The sequence below is a fragment of the Elephantulus edwardii genome, unplaced genomic scaffold (assembly GCF_000299155.1).
Source record: "Elephantulus edwardii isolate Elephantulus edwardi_28Jun2011 unplaced genomic scaffold, EleEdw1.0 scaffold00128, whole genome shotgun sequence".
Classification (NCBI taxonomy): Eukaryota; Metazoa; Chordata; class Mammalia; order Macroscelidea; family Macroscelididae; genus Elephantulus; species Elephantulus edwardii.
The window spans coordinates 3161511-3179274 of NW_006399878.1; the positions used below are offsets into that span (position 1 = coordinate 3161511).

General features: G+C 37.2%; 1 protein-coding gene across 1 annotated transcript in view; it reads right to left on the bottom strand.

Moving 5' to 3' along the window:
- ZDHHC2 (zinc finger, DHHC-type containing 2) overlaps window positions 1-17764 on the bottom strand; it is a 101653-nt gene that overhangs the window by 37438 nt on the left and 46451 nt on the right. The window contains exon 3 of the mRNA XM_006893554.1: window positions 16129-16223. Within this exon, the coding sequence (XP_006893616.1) occupies window positions 16129-16223 (95 nt within the window). The remainder of the gene's footprint in view (window positions 1-16128; window positions 16224-17764) is intronic.

Genomic DNA, 17764 nt, shown 5'->3' on the forward strand with positions numbered 1-17764 from the left:
GTGTCAGAGGCAGTGAGATTGGCACAGGATAGAGCAGGGTTTAGAGCTGTTGTATATAGGGTCGCTATGAGTTGAAAGTGACTCGATGGCACACAACAACAACAACCATATAAACCCAACAGTGGAGTACTGTATAGATATAACAATAAATTGACTACAGCTATGCACAAAGGAAATCATATTAACAAAATGTTGAACAAAGAAAAAAAATCACCTTATAGAACATATATGGAATGACTCAAATAATATAAAAACAGCAAGGCATACTCAAGTTTCTTTCTGGAATATTTTAATCATTGGTCTTTTACAAAGAATTTTTTTGGAGGTGGAACTGTAAATATTAATAGTAATAAAATACAGACAATATATATGACTATTTAGGGATACTTAGGCATATATGTGTGTGAGTACATATACGTATGCAATAATGTTATAAATACAAAGAAAATTACAAGCATAATACTCAGACAGTTATTATTTCTTGAGGAACAGAGGGAAGGCAATTGAAAAGATGTACACTGGAGAGCTATTTATTCGCAAGGTGATCTGTTTTGGGCATTTAATTATATTAATCTTTAAAATATATGTTACTTAAGTATGTTCTATGTATGATTTATTTTATTTGTTGTTAAAGTATGTTAATGACAAAAAGAAAAACAATTTGATGAAAAATAGGTCACGGAATTTGTACCAAAATATATTATTATAAAATACTAGAATTATTTTTAAAATAGAAATATCCAGCTTTCAAATATAACTACTTTAAAAATCACTATAAATTTCCTATATATCAGACTTTTCATGTAACATAACTATCACATTTCAGATTTATAAGCTAACAGAACAAAGATACATTTTCTCTAAGTGAAAATTTAAAATTAAAAGTATTCTGGGGGTAGGTATGTCAGGGACACTAAGGATGGTTCAGGATAGAGCAGGGTTCAGAGCTGTTGTACATAGAGTCACTATGAGTCACAGCGACTTGATGGAACATAACAACAACAACAACTAGTATATACAATGTACCAGCATTAAACTAGTAGATACGTTACAGCTATGCTCCTTAAGAATTTCTTAAGTATCTGAAAAAGGTATTTTCTTGACTAAATATTCTTCCTCGTAAAAGTTCACACCCATTAATTTTATAGTGCTTCAAAATTAAGATTTCATTAATCTTTTTAGAAATGTTGTTGTGAGGTGATGTTGAGTCAAGTATGACTCAAAACAACAGATCTGTACCCTGTCCTGTCAGTGAATCTTCATACTTCCTGACACACAAGAGCCCGCTGCACGGTCACCATGTCAATCCACTGGGTCGTCGAGGGTCTTCCTTACCTTCACCGACCCTCCTCTCTTCCTAGCATCATGCTTTTTTGTACGTAATAGCCTCTCATACCCAAAAGCCTCATTACACTTGCCTCCAAAGAGCACTCTGGCTGCACCCTCTCCAAGACATATTTTTTTTTTGTTCTCTTGGCCGTCCATGGGATGTTCAGTGCTCTTCTCCGACACCACAGTTCAAAGACATCAATTATTCTTCTGTTCTATTTATTCATTGTCCAGTTCACAGATGCCAAGCAAGCAATTGAAAAGACCATGGCCTCAATCAGATGCACCTTAGTCCTCAAATTGACATCATTACTCCTCAATAATTTGGAGAGATCCCTACTTGCAGATTTTCCCAGTTACTGTATAATTCCATGATTTCTGACATTAGTAGTTCCTCCTCCACTCAGCTCCCCCCCCCGCCCCCCAGTTTTCTATGCCCTTTGGATCATGGTTCATTGCAAAGTCTCATAGAAACCCGTCAGGGGAATTGAGACAGATCAGTGCTGCAGAGACTGGTGAGCATTATAGATTGTCAGTAGTGGTGTAGCTGGAAAGCAGACATCCCAAAAGGAAAGAGCTGGTGTTGAGCTCTCATGGGTATTTCAATTAAAATACACAGCCTTGAATGCGCTCACCAGTCTATGCCAGTAAATTTGGAGGTCAGCTACTGGCTAAGAGATTGGAAGAAGTCCTTAATTGTTCCCATTCTAAAGAAAGGTGATCCAACTGAATGTGAAAACTATTGAACAGTATCATTAATATCACATGAATGCAAAATACTGCTAAAGATCATGAAAAAATGGCTAGGACATAGATAAGGAACTGCCAGAATTTCAAGCAGAATTTAGAAGAGGTCATGGCACTAACAATATATCATTGCTGATGTCAGATGGATCCTGGCTGAAAGTAAAGAATACCAGAAGAATGTGTATTCATGCTTTATTGATTATGCAAAGTTATTTGACTGTGTGGATCATGACAAGTTTGGCTGACATTGAGAAAGAATGGGTATCTCAGAGCACTTAATTGTGCTTATGCATAACCTATATCTAGACTAGGAGGCTATTGTGTGAACAGATCAGGGGAACACTCCATGGTTTAAATTTGAGAAGGGAGTGCATCAGGGTTGTTATTCTCTCTCCACACCTATTCAATCTGTATGCTGAGCAAACTATACAAGAAGGTGGACTCTATGAACTGTGGAGTGTGGCATCAGGATTGGAAGGAGATTCACAAATAACTTGCATTATGCATATGACAATTTTGCTTGCAGAAAGTGAGGAGGACTTGAAGCACTTGTTGCAGAAGATCAAGGAATATAGCTTTCAGTATGGATTACATCTCAATATAAAAAAAAACAAAGATTCTTACCACTGGACTAATAGGCAGCATCATGATGGATGGAGAGGAGACTGAAACCGTCAACAGCTTCACCTTGCTTGGATCCACAATTAACACCCTCAGTCGCAACAGTCAGGAAATAATGAGACACATTGCACTGGGAAAATCTGCAGTTAGGGACCTCTCCAAATTATTGAGGAGTAATGATATCAGTTTGAGGACTAAAGTGTATCTGATTCAGTCAATGGGTTTTCTGATCATTTGCTATGCATCTGAGAGCTGGACAATGAATAATGATGACAGGAAAAGAATTGATGCCTTTGAGCTGTGGTGTTGGCGAGAGCACTGAATATCTAATGGACGGCCAAGAGAATGAACAGATGTCTTGGAGAGGGTGCATCCAAGGTATTCTTTGGAGGCAGGAATGATGAGACTTCTCCTCACATACTTTGGGCATGCCGCTAGGAGAGGACATGATACAAGGAAGGGTGGAGAGTTAGGGACGGAGAGAAAGACCCTCAACTAGGTGGACTGACATGGTGACTGCTGCACTGGGCTCTTTGTGTCAGGAAGTGTGAGGATGGCGCAAGATAGAAAGGGTTCAGATTTTTTGTTCATAGAGTCACTATGAGTTGTACTCAACTTGATGGCACCTAACAACAACAACAACCAGTAGGGCATATATCCCACCCTAAACCTATCTCATTAATATAATAAAAAGTTCAGCACAAAAGAAACAGTTATTCAATGGCTAGAAAAGATGTTTTGAAAGTTAAATCTTTGATATCACATTTCTCAATCATATGACACTGATGTGTCAAATGCGTTAATGGTTGGTTAATCAATGTAGACAGAGAGTGGGATGGAGCTCCCCGATTAAAACAAGTTTGGAAGGAGGAGTGGAATCCACTTCCATAATAACTTGCCTCTGGAAACCATATGAACCTGGAGAAAGGATGAAAGGTACCCAAGCATCGAGGACTCTCCTTCATAGGGTCGCTATGAGTCGCCTGCGACTCGACAACACTTAACAACAAGAACAACAACAACAACAACATGTATCATATTGATTTAACAGATTTCCTTCTTATAAATTCTAGTCAGCTCTGGTGGTCTGCTGAGTAAGGAGCTGCACTGCCAACCCAAAGATGGGCAGTTCAAACCCACTAGCTTCTCAGGACAAAACTCAGCAATCTTGTGTATTTACAGCCTCTGAAATTGGTTCTGATTAGAGAGCAATGCGTTTGAGGTTTCTTTCATTTTTTTTTATCTAAGTGTTGTTGGTTTTTGGTTTTGTGTGTTTTGTTTTGTTTTTTTTAAGAAAACTCTTCAAACTCTGGCAAATACAAAGTATATCATGATCATCTTGACAAACTCAGACCTCTTGTGTAAAAATATTTCTTTGATGCAAAACGCATAAGACACAACAACAGGCTCTAAAGCTCAATAAATACTCAGGTCAATCTGAATAAAGAGTTTGTAACTTCATATGCTTATATTGGAGAAACAATCTTTCACTTCAGACATGATGATTCTTCTGCTTACAATGCTATTCGTCAGTCTCTTTATAGATTGACTCTTCATTTTGCAAATTGCAGTTCAAATACCATATTTTTAAATAACTTCTTCCTATAGTTAGGGAGGCTTGATATTTCTGTCCCTTCACGCTAGTCATGTGTTGAGTTGAGTACAGTAGAGTCAGAGCTGACCCATAGCTGATCCTCCAGAGGGTTTTCAGAGGCAATTAATTGTATGGGAGGAGATTGCCCATCCTCCTGCAGAACACCTGGTGTCCTCAAACTGCATGTCTTTGGGACTGCGGTGCAGCTTTTTGCCACTAGGCCACCAGAGCTCCACACACTAGATATTCTAGCCATCAGGTCCACGTGAGTCTTCTTTGTATTAAATGTCATGATGTATAATTATTTGGTTTTCTGACTTGTCCTTTCTCTCATTTTCACAAGAATTTGAATTTCTCAAGGGCCTGGATCAAGTCCTGACACATAGTAAGCCGTCAATTTTAACTGTTGAGCGGGGAAAAAACAAACACTGGTTTTCCTACTCATAGTATATATTACAGAAATAGCTATTTTATATCCATTTTCCCAACTTTTCATTCTCAGAGTCATTATCCCCATCAATTCAATAGTACCCTTCCCTACATCTTTAAAATTAACTCTAAAACTGACATTTTAAGTTGTTGATTCCCTTCGAGTTGAACATGACTCACAGCGGCCTTATGAACAAAAGGCCTGAAGCCCCTCTACAACTACTGACATTTATCAAAGTTCATAGAGTTTCTGGAGGCATATTAGGAAGTGGATATCCAACGCCTGTCAATTTGCTTAAAATCATCAACATTATGTTCTTTTCATATTGGAGAAATGTTCCAGTGAGTGTTGGATGACTACCTTGCACGCTTAACACTTTTATTAATAAATCGTTGTAATAAATTTATTATATTTTAATAAGGGAATGTAATAACTCTGGTTGCCTATTGGTAAGAAGCTGCACTGCAATTCCAAAGGCATGGGGTTTGAATCCACGAGCTACTCTGTGGGAGAAAGATGGTCAGTCTCCTCCTGTGCAATTTACTATCTCAGAAAACCTACTGGAGGGTCAGCTACGAGTTAGTTTCGATGTGAGGGCATACAATAACAAGCACCACCTTATGCCAATGTCCAATAAAACAAGTTAAGGAGGTGCATTATCAGTCACATAATGTAGATGTCAAAAAGTCTAATTTATGTTTTTTCAAACCATCAAATATATGATTTTTATCCTCTACAGAATACTTTCATGTACAAAGGCATGCCATAGATTTGAAGAAAGGTGACACTGATAGAGATCTAAAAGAATGGAAGATCTTAACACTGAAATGATGACTTCTCTGACCTATCATCACTCCTCAGACTACCGCAGACCTTATGCCAGGTGATGCATGCTATTTTGTTTTAAATAGACTTATTTCAGCTAAATTTGTATGTACAGAAAAAAACTGAGAAAACAGTACCATTCCCTCATATTCTCATCCGGTTTTCCATATTATTCACACCATGCAGTAGTATATCTGTATTATAATTAATGAATAAATGTGGATACATTCTAATCATCAACAAGCATCCATGCTTTATTTAGATTTGTTTTTTACCTCATATCTTTTTCCTGTTCCAGGCTCTTATCCCAAGATACCTCATATTTACTTGTCGATTTTCCTTAGGCTCAAAATATTTGTGACAAGACTTTCCTTGCTTTTGATGATCTTGACAGTCTTAAGAACTGCTTGCTTGGGTGTTTTGTGTTATTCCCTCCAATTGCAATTTCTGTCTTTTTCTTGTAAGTAGACTGGTTTTGACAGAAAGACTAGAGGTAAAGTGCCATTCTCATCATATCTTATCAAAGGCAGAAACAATCTAAATGACCTGTTGCTGATTACATGGTTGAGAACGTGTGTCAGTTTCTTCTCTGTAAAGTTACTCTTCACATCTTTTTACACTGTACTCTTTGCAGCTAACAGTCAGGGAGTAAGAATTTATGCTCTCATTCTTGAAAGCAGAGTACTTATATTAATTATTTAGAATTCTTCCATAGAAGAAATTTTTCCCTTTTCTCTCATTACTGAAATATCTTCCTATCAGTACATGCTGAAGGGTATTTATTTTGAGCGTTGGGTTATAATATAGCCTACATGAGTTCTTGCCTTTGGCTCCTGTGTCCTCTTTGGCATGTCCTCATGATGCAGGGTTTTAAACACTTCTTTGCTTTCTGGCATGATAAGATGCTGTTGGTTAATCTTAAATATTCCTTCATTTGCCCTTGGATCTGCTATTTCTCCATGGAGGGGTCCTTCCTTTTCTTTGTACGGTGGTATCATAAATAAAGATCTAGGCTTATATATAGTTTTCATATTAAAAGAGAGTATAATCTTAGATTATATAGACTAAGGAAAAACTTGGATCTAATAACAGTCAGAAAACCTACTGATCCAGTTTTCTTTTTATAGCTTATTCTTTTTCACTTAGGATAAAAACAAAACCAACACATACACTCATTAGTACTTGAGATAATACAAATTAAAACACAGAACACTTGTGCCTATTAAGTTGGTAACATTTTTCTAAACATGCGGTGCCAAAAGTCTGATAAGTCTAGTAACATTATAAATTGCTACAATCCTTTTGGGAAACAACTTGGCAAGTAACTTGAATTTTCATGACCTTGTAATTTTACTTTGAGAATTTATATGAAGGAAATAATCCAAAATATAACTGATGCTACATGGACATGCCTACTGATAACACCTATTTATAACATCATTATTAATAACAATATGAAAAGTTGGGATCAGCCTAAAAATTCAAGTTTGGATTTGCCTAAACTTTTACATATCGAAGTGAAAATATTATGCTTTTATTTAAAATGACAATAAGTCAATGATAGGCTATTATGTGAACAAATATTGGAAACATATACACACTTAAACCAACTAGGAATAAATTCTTTTTTATCATTTTTTAATTAATTTTAATGATTAATTTATAAAGACTTTGGATTTCGATTCATTCATTGTTACACTTTTCTCCCTGACCAACCCTCCCCACCCCCCAGTACACTCTTCTCTTTGAAAAGTAAAAGTTCTCCCATTGTTTTACAACCCCTCCTCCCAGGTCTACTACACTATGCATCCTTCATTCTGGACTCCTGTCATGACAATAATACCTAATCACATATCCTTTTTAAACAGTTTTCTCCATCATCTGTTTCAGTGCAGTATACATTATTTATCCCATATTTCTCAGTCTCCCCCAAACCCCGACGTCAGTCTCTTTTTACAACAGTGGCACTATGCAGTATTTGTCCCTTTGTGACTTAGATACTTCACTCAGTATAATGTCCTCTATGGTCACCCATTTTGAATAATATTGCATGAGTTCCTTGTTTTTCAATGCAGCATAGTATTCCATTGTGTGACTATAGCACAGCTTCTCTATCCATTCATTTGTTGATGGGTATGAATAAATTCTTACATGTAAACTGACTGAAATTGTGTGATTGATTAATTTTTTTTCATTTTGCGCATCAAAATTTAAAAAAAAATTAAATGACCCAAGAAGCATCAAAAGAAGATGGAAAGAGTATACAGAGTTACTATATCAAAATCACTGGCTAATCCAGAATTTCATGAAACAATTTATGTTCAAGAAGTAATGGTGATGAAGGAGGAAGTTCAAACTGCCCTAAAGAAATGGGTCAAAAAAAAGGCCCCAGGAATTTCTAGAATACCAATTCACATATTTCAACAAACAGATGCAGTCCTGGACATGTTTGCCAAGCTGTGACAAGAAATCTGGAGAACAACCACCTGACAAACCAACAAGATCAGATCAGATCTATATTTCCATTCCAAAAAAAGATGATCTGAAAGAGTGTGGAAATTATTGAGCAATATCACTATTATCACCCACAAGTAAAATCCTGTTGAAGATCATTAAAAAAACCCTGAGAACAGAACATCAATAGAGAACTACAAGATATACAAGCCAGGTTTGGAAGAAGCCATACCACTAGGAATATCATTGCCAATGTGAGATGGATCTTGGCTGAAAGCAGAGAGTACCAGAGGAATGTCTATCTGTGTTTCATTGATTATGCAAAGGCATTTGGCTGTGTGGACCACAACAAATTGTGGATAACCTTAAAATGAATGGGCATCCCAGAACACCTGACTGTACTCATGTGAAACCTAATATACACATGGGCCAAGAGATAGTCATCAGAACAGAGTAAAGAAACACTGCATAGTTCAAAATCAGGTAAGGACTGTGACAAGAGGTACCCTGTCTCCATACCTTTTCAATCTACATGCCCAAAAGATCATTTGGGAGGCTGGGCTCTATGAGGAGGATTGTGGCATCAGGAAGACTGAACAACCTGCATTATGTAGATGACACAACCTCGTTTGCTGAAAATGAGGAAGGCCTGAAGTAAATGCTGTAAAGGGTCAAGCACTATAGTCTGCAATAAGGATTGAAGCTCAACATTAAGAAAATGAAGATTCTCACCACTGGGCCAATTGGCAGCACCCTAACAAATGGAGAATGGACTGAGATTAACGATTTCAGCTTGCTTGGTTCCACAATTATTAACTCTTTTGGCATCAGCAGTCAGGAAATCAAAAGACAAGTTGTATTAGGAAAAACTGCTGTCAACGACCGCTTCAGAGTGCTAACGAGCATCAATGTCAGTCTGGAGACTGAGGTGAGCCTGATTCAGGCCACAGTCTTCACAATTACTTACTATGCATCAGAAGCGGAACAGTGACCAAAGATGACAGAGGAATTGATACCTTTGAGTTGTAGTACTGAAGAAGAGTACTGAACTGTCATGGACTGTCAAGAGAACTAACAGGTCTTTCCTGGAGAGGTGAAACCAAGCCAATCCTTGGGGGCAAGAATTTTGAGGCTCTGTCTCACATACTTTGGGGATGTTGCTGAGAGAGATCAGTCCTTGGAGAAGGACATCCTGCTGTGGAGGGACAACACAGGAAAGCAAGACCCTAGATGAGATGGATTGACACAGTAACTGAGATAATGAAGGTGAGTATGTCAAGATAGATTTGTTGAGGAATGAGCAGGGTTTGAAGCTATTGAGCACAGGGTCACTATGAGTCTCAGTGAACTTGAGAGCACATAACAACCACCATCACCACCACCATTGACTTCCAGAAGAACAAACACATCTGTCATAGAAGCACGTAACCAGAGTACTCCACAGAAATGGAGATGAAGACACTTCATCTCACATATTGTGCATATACTGGCACATTATTGTTGATAAAATAGAAGGTCAGCTAAAGACAAGAAGACTCTCAACAAGACTGATTGACATAATCAGTGCAACAGAGGGGTCAAGCCTGGCAGTGACTGTGAGGAGGTACAATAACTGGCAGTGTTTTCTTCTGATGTACACATGCATCATTCACTATACATCAAAGGCAAGTTGACAGGACCAAACAACAACAAATATGGGAAAATGATGATTGGAAATGAGTCTAGAGTTTAACAAAAAGGAGAAACCAAATATATTGACCTGAGAAATATAGCAATGGATAATATATAAAAAGCCACAAGGGTGGATAAAATAAAAAGTTGTAAATACATCCAAGATGAGGTCCAGAGATGGAAGCCATGGGGCAAACAAGTGCTTTAGAAGTTTGAGAAATGATGAAGGACTAACATATGAAACCAAGAAGGGCAGCTCATACAGATTTAAAGAATAATTACTTAGATGAGAAAGGGAGTAAAAGCATTCTAGAAATAAAATAATGGTATGGTGTGCACAAGAAACAATATAGTTAGACAATAGCTAAGAACTACTGAAGTATTCATTGATAAATCAGCAATTTAGGCAATACTCATTATTGGGGGAACTATCCTTTACTTTGTGGAATGTTGTGGAATTATTGGCTGGAAATAAGCTATAGTATGTTGTTGTTGTTAGGTGCTGTCCAGTCGAGCACAACTAGAGCGACCCTATGAACAAAAGATCGGAACTCTGTTGTGTCCTGTGCCATCCTCACACTTCCTGACACACAAGAGCCCACTGCAGCAGTCACCACGTGAGTCCACCTGGTTGAGAGTCTTCCTCTCCTTTGCTGACCCTCTACTCTTCCTAGCATCATGTCCTTCTCCAAAGAATAGCACCTTCTAGCAACATACCTAACGTATGTGAGGCAAATCCTTATCATTCTTGCCTCCAAAAAGCAGCCCTGCTGCACCATCTCCAAGACATATTTGTTTTTTCTATTAGCTGTCCATGAGATGTTCTATGCTTTTCTCCAACACTGCAGCTTAAAAGTATCAATTTTTTCTCTGTCATCATTATTCACTGTCCAGCTCTCAGATGCATAACTAGTGACTGGAAAAACCATAGCCTGAATCCGATGTACCTTAGTCCTCAAACTGACATTACTACTACTCAACAATTTGGAAAGGTCCTTAACAACAGATTTCCCCAGTGCAAGGTGTCTCTTTATTTCCTGACTGCTGGTTCCAAGGGTGTTAAAAGTGTATCCAAGCAAGTTGAAGCTGTTGACAGTTTCAATCTCCTGTCCATCTATCATGACGCTACCTATCAGCCCAGTGATAAGAATTTTTGTTTTCCTGACATTAAGATGTAATCCATTAGTAAATCCTTTAGTAAAGGCTGCATTCCTTCATCTTCTGCAACAAATGCACTTGAAGCTATAGTATTAAGTTGTAGAATTTCTTTTTAGATGGCTCACTCTAACTTCAAGGTGGAGGATGCATTTGGGAGGAGGGCTCTGAAGAAAGCTTCAGTGACTTAGTGGTAAGAAACTGTGGTGCCAATCCAAAAGCATGCAGTATAATTCAACAGCTGCTCTATGGGAGAAAGACAGGCAATTTCCTCCTGTGTGATTTACTGTCTCTGGAAACCTATGAAGGTCAGCCAGAAGTTTGGTTCCAACTTGACAGTACAGAACAACATGAAGAAAAGTGGAGCAAATATATAGATCTGTTACTGTCTGGGAGCTGTCTTCTCAGCATAGCATGGTGAACATGTCTTGAACTTACTCCCTCAATTCCTGGGGCCCGAGTTTTGCCATACCTTCAGTGCAGCTTGAACTTCTTCCCTCATTACCACTGTTTCTTGATCATATGCTCCTTCCTGAAATAGTTCCATGTCAGCCAATTCTTCTTCATACAGTGATTCTTGGTATACCTTCTGTGTTATTTTTATGCGGTTTGCATCATTCAAGATTTTGCCCATAGCATCCCAGACTGTGGCAATTTGAGGCTTGAATTTGTGCTTTAGTTCTTCCACTTGAGAAAAGTGGAGTGAGTTCTTCCCTTTTTCTTTTTGAACCTTAGTGTTTTGTACATTTTCTCATAACACCTTGCTTTGTCTTCTCGAGCTACCATTTCAAATCTTTGGTTCATCTCTTTTGTCATTTCTTCTCTTTATTTTGCCTTTGTGGCATTATAATGCAATTTTCTGAGTCTCTTCTGACATCCATTTTTGTCTTTTATTTCTCTCCTGTCTCTGTAATAACCTTTTGCTATCTTCATAGATATCTTTGATGTCATTCCAGAATTCATATAGTCTTTGATAATTAGGGTTAAGTGACACAAACCTATTCTTAAGATGGATTTAAATTCATGTGGGATAGATTCAAGGTTGTATTTTTGTTCTTGTGGACTTGTTTTTTAATTTTTTTAATATTCAATTTAAACTTGCACATGAATAATTGATGGCCTATTTCACACTCAGTCCCTGGCTTGGTTTTGACTGCTGATAATGAGCTTCTGTAAAAATTATTTCCACAGATGTTATCGATCTGATTTAGAAGAGGACAAGGCACCAGTGATATCATTGCTGAAGTCAGAGGAATCTTGGTTGAAACCAGAGAACACCAGAAGGATGTCTATTTGTGTTTTATTGACTATGTGAAGGCATTTTACTATATGAATCATAACAAATTATGGCTAACATTGAGAAGAAAGGGAATCTCAGAACACGTAATTGTGCTGATGTGTAAACTATACCTAGATCGAGAAATTGTTGTTTGAACAGAACAGGGGAACATTGCATAGTGTAAAATCAAGAAAGATGTGTGTCAGGGCTATATCCTTTCTACATATGTATTCAAACAGTCTGATATGCAAAGAAGAACAGCTAAATGAAGAAGAATGTGGCCTTAGGATTTGAGGAAGACTCACCAACAACCTGTGTTATACAGATGACAAAACCTTTCTTGCTGAAAGTGAAGAGGACTTAAATTTTTGTTGCAGAAGATCAAAGACTACACACACACACACACACAGAGAGAGAGAGAGAGACAGAGAGAGATAGAGATAGAGAGATAGAGATATCTTCCCAACATCATGAAAGCAAAACTCCTCACCACTAGACCAAGAGAGAAAAGGTTGAAATTGTCAGTTAATGTCATCTTACTTGGATCCACAATAATTGACACCCTTGGTGCAAGCAGTCAAGTAATCAACAGATGTATTGCAGATGATCTTCTATCAAGGATCTGTCTGAAGTACAAAAGAGCAATGACAGTTTGAAGACTAAGGTGTGCTTTATCCAAGCCATGTTTATTTTTCAATTACTTTCTATGCATCTGAGAATTGGATAATGAATAAGGATCACAAAAGAAAAATTGATGTCTTTAAGTTGTACTGTTGATGAAGAGCACTGAATATCCAGGGACTGCCCAGAGAACAAAGTCATTTGACTTGAATAAAGTAAAACCATGGTGCTCCTTAGGGGCAAGGACGGTAAAAATTCATCTCACATACTTTGCACATATTGTTATGAAAAGCTAGTCCTTGGTGTACAACATCATGCTTGGAAGGGTAGAAGATCCGCTAAGAAGAGGAGACACTCAATGAGATGGGCTGACACAGTGACTATTATTAACAGGCTCAAGAATATCAGAGATAGGATGTCACAGGATAGCACAAGGGTCAGATATGTTATATATACGGTTGTTATGAGTCATGGTTGATCGGACTGTACCTAACAACATCAATGAAAAGAATGTAGAAAAATTCGACAGAGAAAACACCACTTAGGTGACAAATTCAGTATTTCAGATAAGAGAGATCACTGAGAACATGCCTTAGGGCAATGAGGGGGAAAAAGGATTGATTTAAGAAAAAAAATCATACAGCTAAGATCAGTAAGGCATGGACACTGGGGCAGAGGTATGAGAAAAAGAGAGAATTTGAGCATAGATATCAAACTTCTTGCATTCTGAATGAGATCAGTGATGAGCATGCTATAATAAAATGATGGTAATGGCATTAACGAGGGAGCTCTGACAGCCTAGTGGTAAGAAGCTGCATTGCAATCCCGAAGGCATGCAGTTCAAATCCACCAGCTGCTCTGTGGGAGAAAGACTGGCAATCTCCTCCCGTGCGATTAACTGCCTCGGAAAACCCACTGGAGGGCCAGCTATGAGTCAATCCAAATCAATGATACAAAACAAGACCAACAATGGAATAAACTGGTATAAGCAAAAAGATGAGTCTTTTGGGGGAAGGAGATGATAATTTTTGTTTTGGATGTGTTGAATCTGAAATATTTCAGAATGATCAAGAGATTATATTTACCAGGTACGTTGTTGTGGCCATTGTTGATTGCCTTTGCATAGTGACTCTATGAACAAAAGACCTAATGCCTTTCCACAGATATCTTTGTTTCTCCAAGGTCACAGAATTTCCAAAAGCATGTGGTTTAGGAAGTGGCTGCCACTCCTACTCCCCAACCTTTTTTACAACTGGGAGCTCCACCAAACACTGTCCACAATGGAAAACCATTCTGGTATTTGATATCCCCATGGCACAAGGTTCATCTTAGCAAACCCAGCTTATCTCATACAGCACATTGACAAATAGTGATGTTCAAAGGTAGACACAATTTAAGCTCAATGGAGAAATTAAAACTCAGACTAGAGTTGGGAATTATTAACATAGAAGTCTTTGTTAAACCACAGAGTAGATAACTTCACTAATGGTAGGATTCAACCTTTTATTAAAATCTACAACTACTAAAAAAAAAAAAAATCTACAACTACTGCTAGTATAAGGGAACACTGGTGGCCTACTAGCAAGAAGCTGTGCTGCAAACAAACCCAAATGTACAGAGTTCAAATCCACCAACCGCTCCATGGGAGAAGAATGGGCAATCTCCTCCAGTGCAATTAACTGACTCTGAAAACCTGCTGGAAGGTCAGCTATCGGTTGGTTCCAACTTGACTGTACACAACAAGAACAACAATGATACTAGGATAATGTAAGATAGGAAAGAAGCAAATATGGCTTGACAGAAGAAAAGGAAAAGTTGGGAGGACAATAAAAAAGAGCTGTATCTGAAGTCTTCTAGGCTGACCATCATTAATTTTATGCAGTTAATTTTTTAAGACCCATTCCCAGCTCATATATTTATTGACTTGTTTGACAACAGCTGCATTTCAAGCTAATGACTCAGAAAAAAAATCTACAGTTGATAAAAGCTGAGATTTTTGTTTCTTTTTTTTTTATCTTGACACATGGAACTACATAGCAGAGATTGTTACAATGGTAAGGTTTTAATCTATTATTCATGGTTTGCTATGAGTGGTATAGGTTCAACAGCACCCAACAACAATAATATTATTACTGGAGCAAATTTATTATTATTAAAAAACATGCACTGGACTAATAATAATAACAATAATAATAAAAAAATAGCCATAATCTTTTATTCCTTGAACAATTAACTAGGATAAAAGGCCCAGAAACAAACAGTTAAGCAAAGTGACCTTTACAACATAAAAATTTAACCATATAACTCTTCTTAAAACCTTCTGTAGTGCAAACTGCTGGCTGTCCAACAATATCCATGACGACTTGCATACAAGTAGATGTAGGCATAGAAATAAGGTTTAAATGTAAGTAGAAGTGGTATCAGCATTTCAGAATGTGTCCTAAAGAGAAGGACATTTTCTTGTCTTACCTACTTTCTTTAGCCTGCTGACTAGAATGTAATCATGAGGGCTGGAAGTCATTTTGAGGTAGCATGTGACCATGAGAATGAAGGGTATATGTGGCAAAGCAACAAGACAGAACTCTGGATACCGGCAGTTATTTTTTAGTATAGGGATCTGTTAAGCCATTTTGTTGTTGTTGTTGTAGTTGTTTCTGGTGCCTGACAGTCAACTAAAAACACCTTTGTTATTCCTGTTAATTGACAGGATTTTAACCCACGGGATCTTGCCATGTGCAGAACAGAACAGCTCCATAAGGTTTCTAAGACCTTTATAAAGAGACCACCAAGTCTGTCTCCCCATGCACCACGGGGTGGATTAAAACCACAAACCCTTTAGCTAATACTTTAGAGTTTAACTATGTGTAACACAGGATGTATAATAATTTTTAGTGTGAGATTTATAAAAGAAGTATATAAAACTTCTAACTCTATCATTAATATTCCATCCATCCATCCACCCATCCATCCAACCTGATGTCTGACTTTAAAGTAGAAATGGAACCCACATCAGATTTAATACTAGAAACATGACACTCATCTGGTGTGAACCATTTGCCACATGAAAATGCAAATATTTATTAACTCTTAGTTTAAAAAAGAAAATCCAAAAAATCTTAATAATCAGTAATTTTATAATAGTAATAAGCCCTAATCCCACATGTTACAGAATGAAACTGATCTCTATAGGATTTTCTTGGCTATACTCATTACAGAATCAGAGTGTCAGATTTGTCTTCTACTGAGTAGTTTCAAACCACCAAAATTTTGGTTAGTAGCTGAGCACAACCTGCACCACTCAGATACCTTCACAGCCTTAATTAAAAAGCATAAAATTATTTTTCAGATATCAGTTACACTGATTTCTTTATTTAGGGTAACTTTCCTCATATTTTAACTTACTTCTTTTGAAGGGTTCATTGGTAATGTAAAGATAGTTTTCCAGTATGACCAGACAAACATTGCGAAAAGCAGATGATAAGCAATCAGGCACAATACTGAAATAAAAGAAACATAATTACCATTACAATACGAAAAGGCTTCCAAAAGTCCTAATATTCTCAAAAGATCCGCTTGTTCTAATATAACCAAATTACCAATCATAATAAATTATAAAAGTTCAGTCCCATCCTACCAGAACAAGCACAACTCATAACTTAGTTTTCATTCCTAAAGCTAAGAGGTTGAAAACAATCCCTAGCAAGTTTACACTCCGGCATAAAACCTTCCCATTTTATGTAGATGGATCTACCTATTGGCAAAATAGGTAGATTACCTTTCCTAAACTGTAAAATGAAATCTTGAAGAATAAGCATGGTATTAAATAAATATTAAACACAGTATCTTTAAAAACTTTATTTACTAACATATAATGACAAAAGCAGTTTCTATCTGAGAGGTCATTTGTTGATTTGCTTAGATCTAGTCAGAGCTAGGGGACCTAATTGATTTGAACGATAGTGTATTTAAACAGAGGCCATCTGGACAAAGGGCAATCTCTTCCAGTGGGAGTTCAAGTTTGTGTTTTATACACAAGGGATACCTGTTGAAAAGCATTCTGAATACTTCATTCAGGTAACGCAGAGAAACACTTTGTGTGGTGTTTTAAATATAACACTTTAAAATTGTATGATGTGATTATGTTTATTTACTCCATTAATATACAACTTAATTCTGTAAGCTAAAATATGCTAATTTAAAAAATAGCATATTTTATATTTTTAATAGCATTTTAAAAATTTCCTGAAGAAGCAAGGCCTTCATATTTATAATCAGCCATTGTTGTCTACTTGAAACTGACTTATAGCTTGACTTTCCAGCGGGTTTTCAGAGGGTATAAATCTCATGGGCGGAGACGGCCCATCTTTCTCCCAGAGTATCAAACTGCCTGTCTTTGGGTTGGCAGTGTAATTCCTTATCCAGGCCCAATACTGTTTATAGAGTCACTAAGTAAGATGCTCACACAACATAAGCCACCCAATAAACCACACAGATTGCTGTGGAGTTAATTTCAAATCCTAACAACCCTACAGGACAGAACAGAACTGCTGTAGAGTCTACAGAGCTGTATTCATTAAGGAAGCAGAAGGTCCTATTTTCCCCCTCAAAACAGCTGGTGGCCCTGATCTGCCAAACTTTCAGTCAGCAGCCAAACACTTAACCATTGAACCACCAGGGAACCTTAGTCATCCAATGAGGTACTTAAATCAGTGTAAGATCACTAAAGCTGCCAATATTTTCTTATGCATTACAGGTGACTCAGGTATGAGATAATACAGTGAGTTAGAAAATTGTTATTTCTGTACTGCAAAGCCTTAAGAATTTTTTCGCACATTTATGGTCATCTCAGGACAGAGTTCTTTGCCAAGTGCCTGACAGAATTTAGCTCAGGGACTAACTTTTCATTTTATCTCCACATTTTCTAAATGTAACTTATTAATTTCAATTAAATCTAAATGAATTGTTAGATTAAAATGAATTCATTAGATTGAAATAAATAATGAATAAACGAATTAGATGAATGAATAAAGAAATGAAT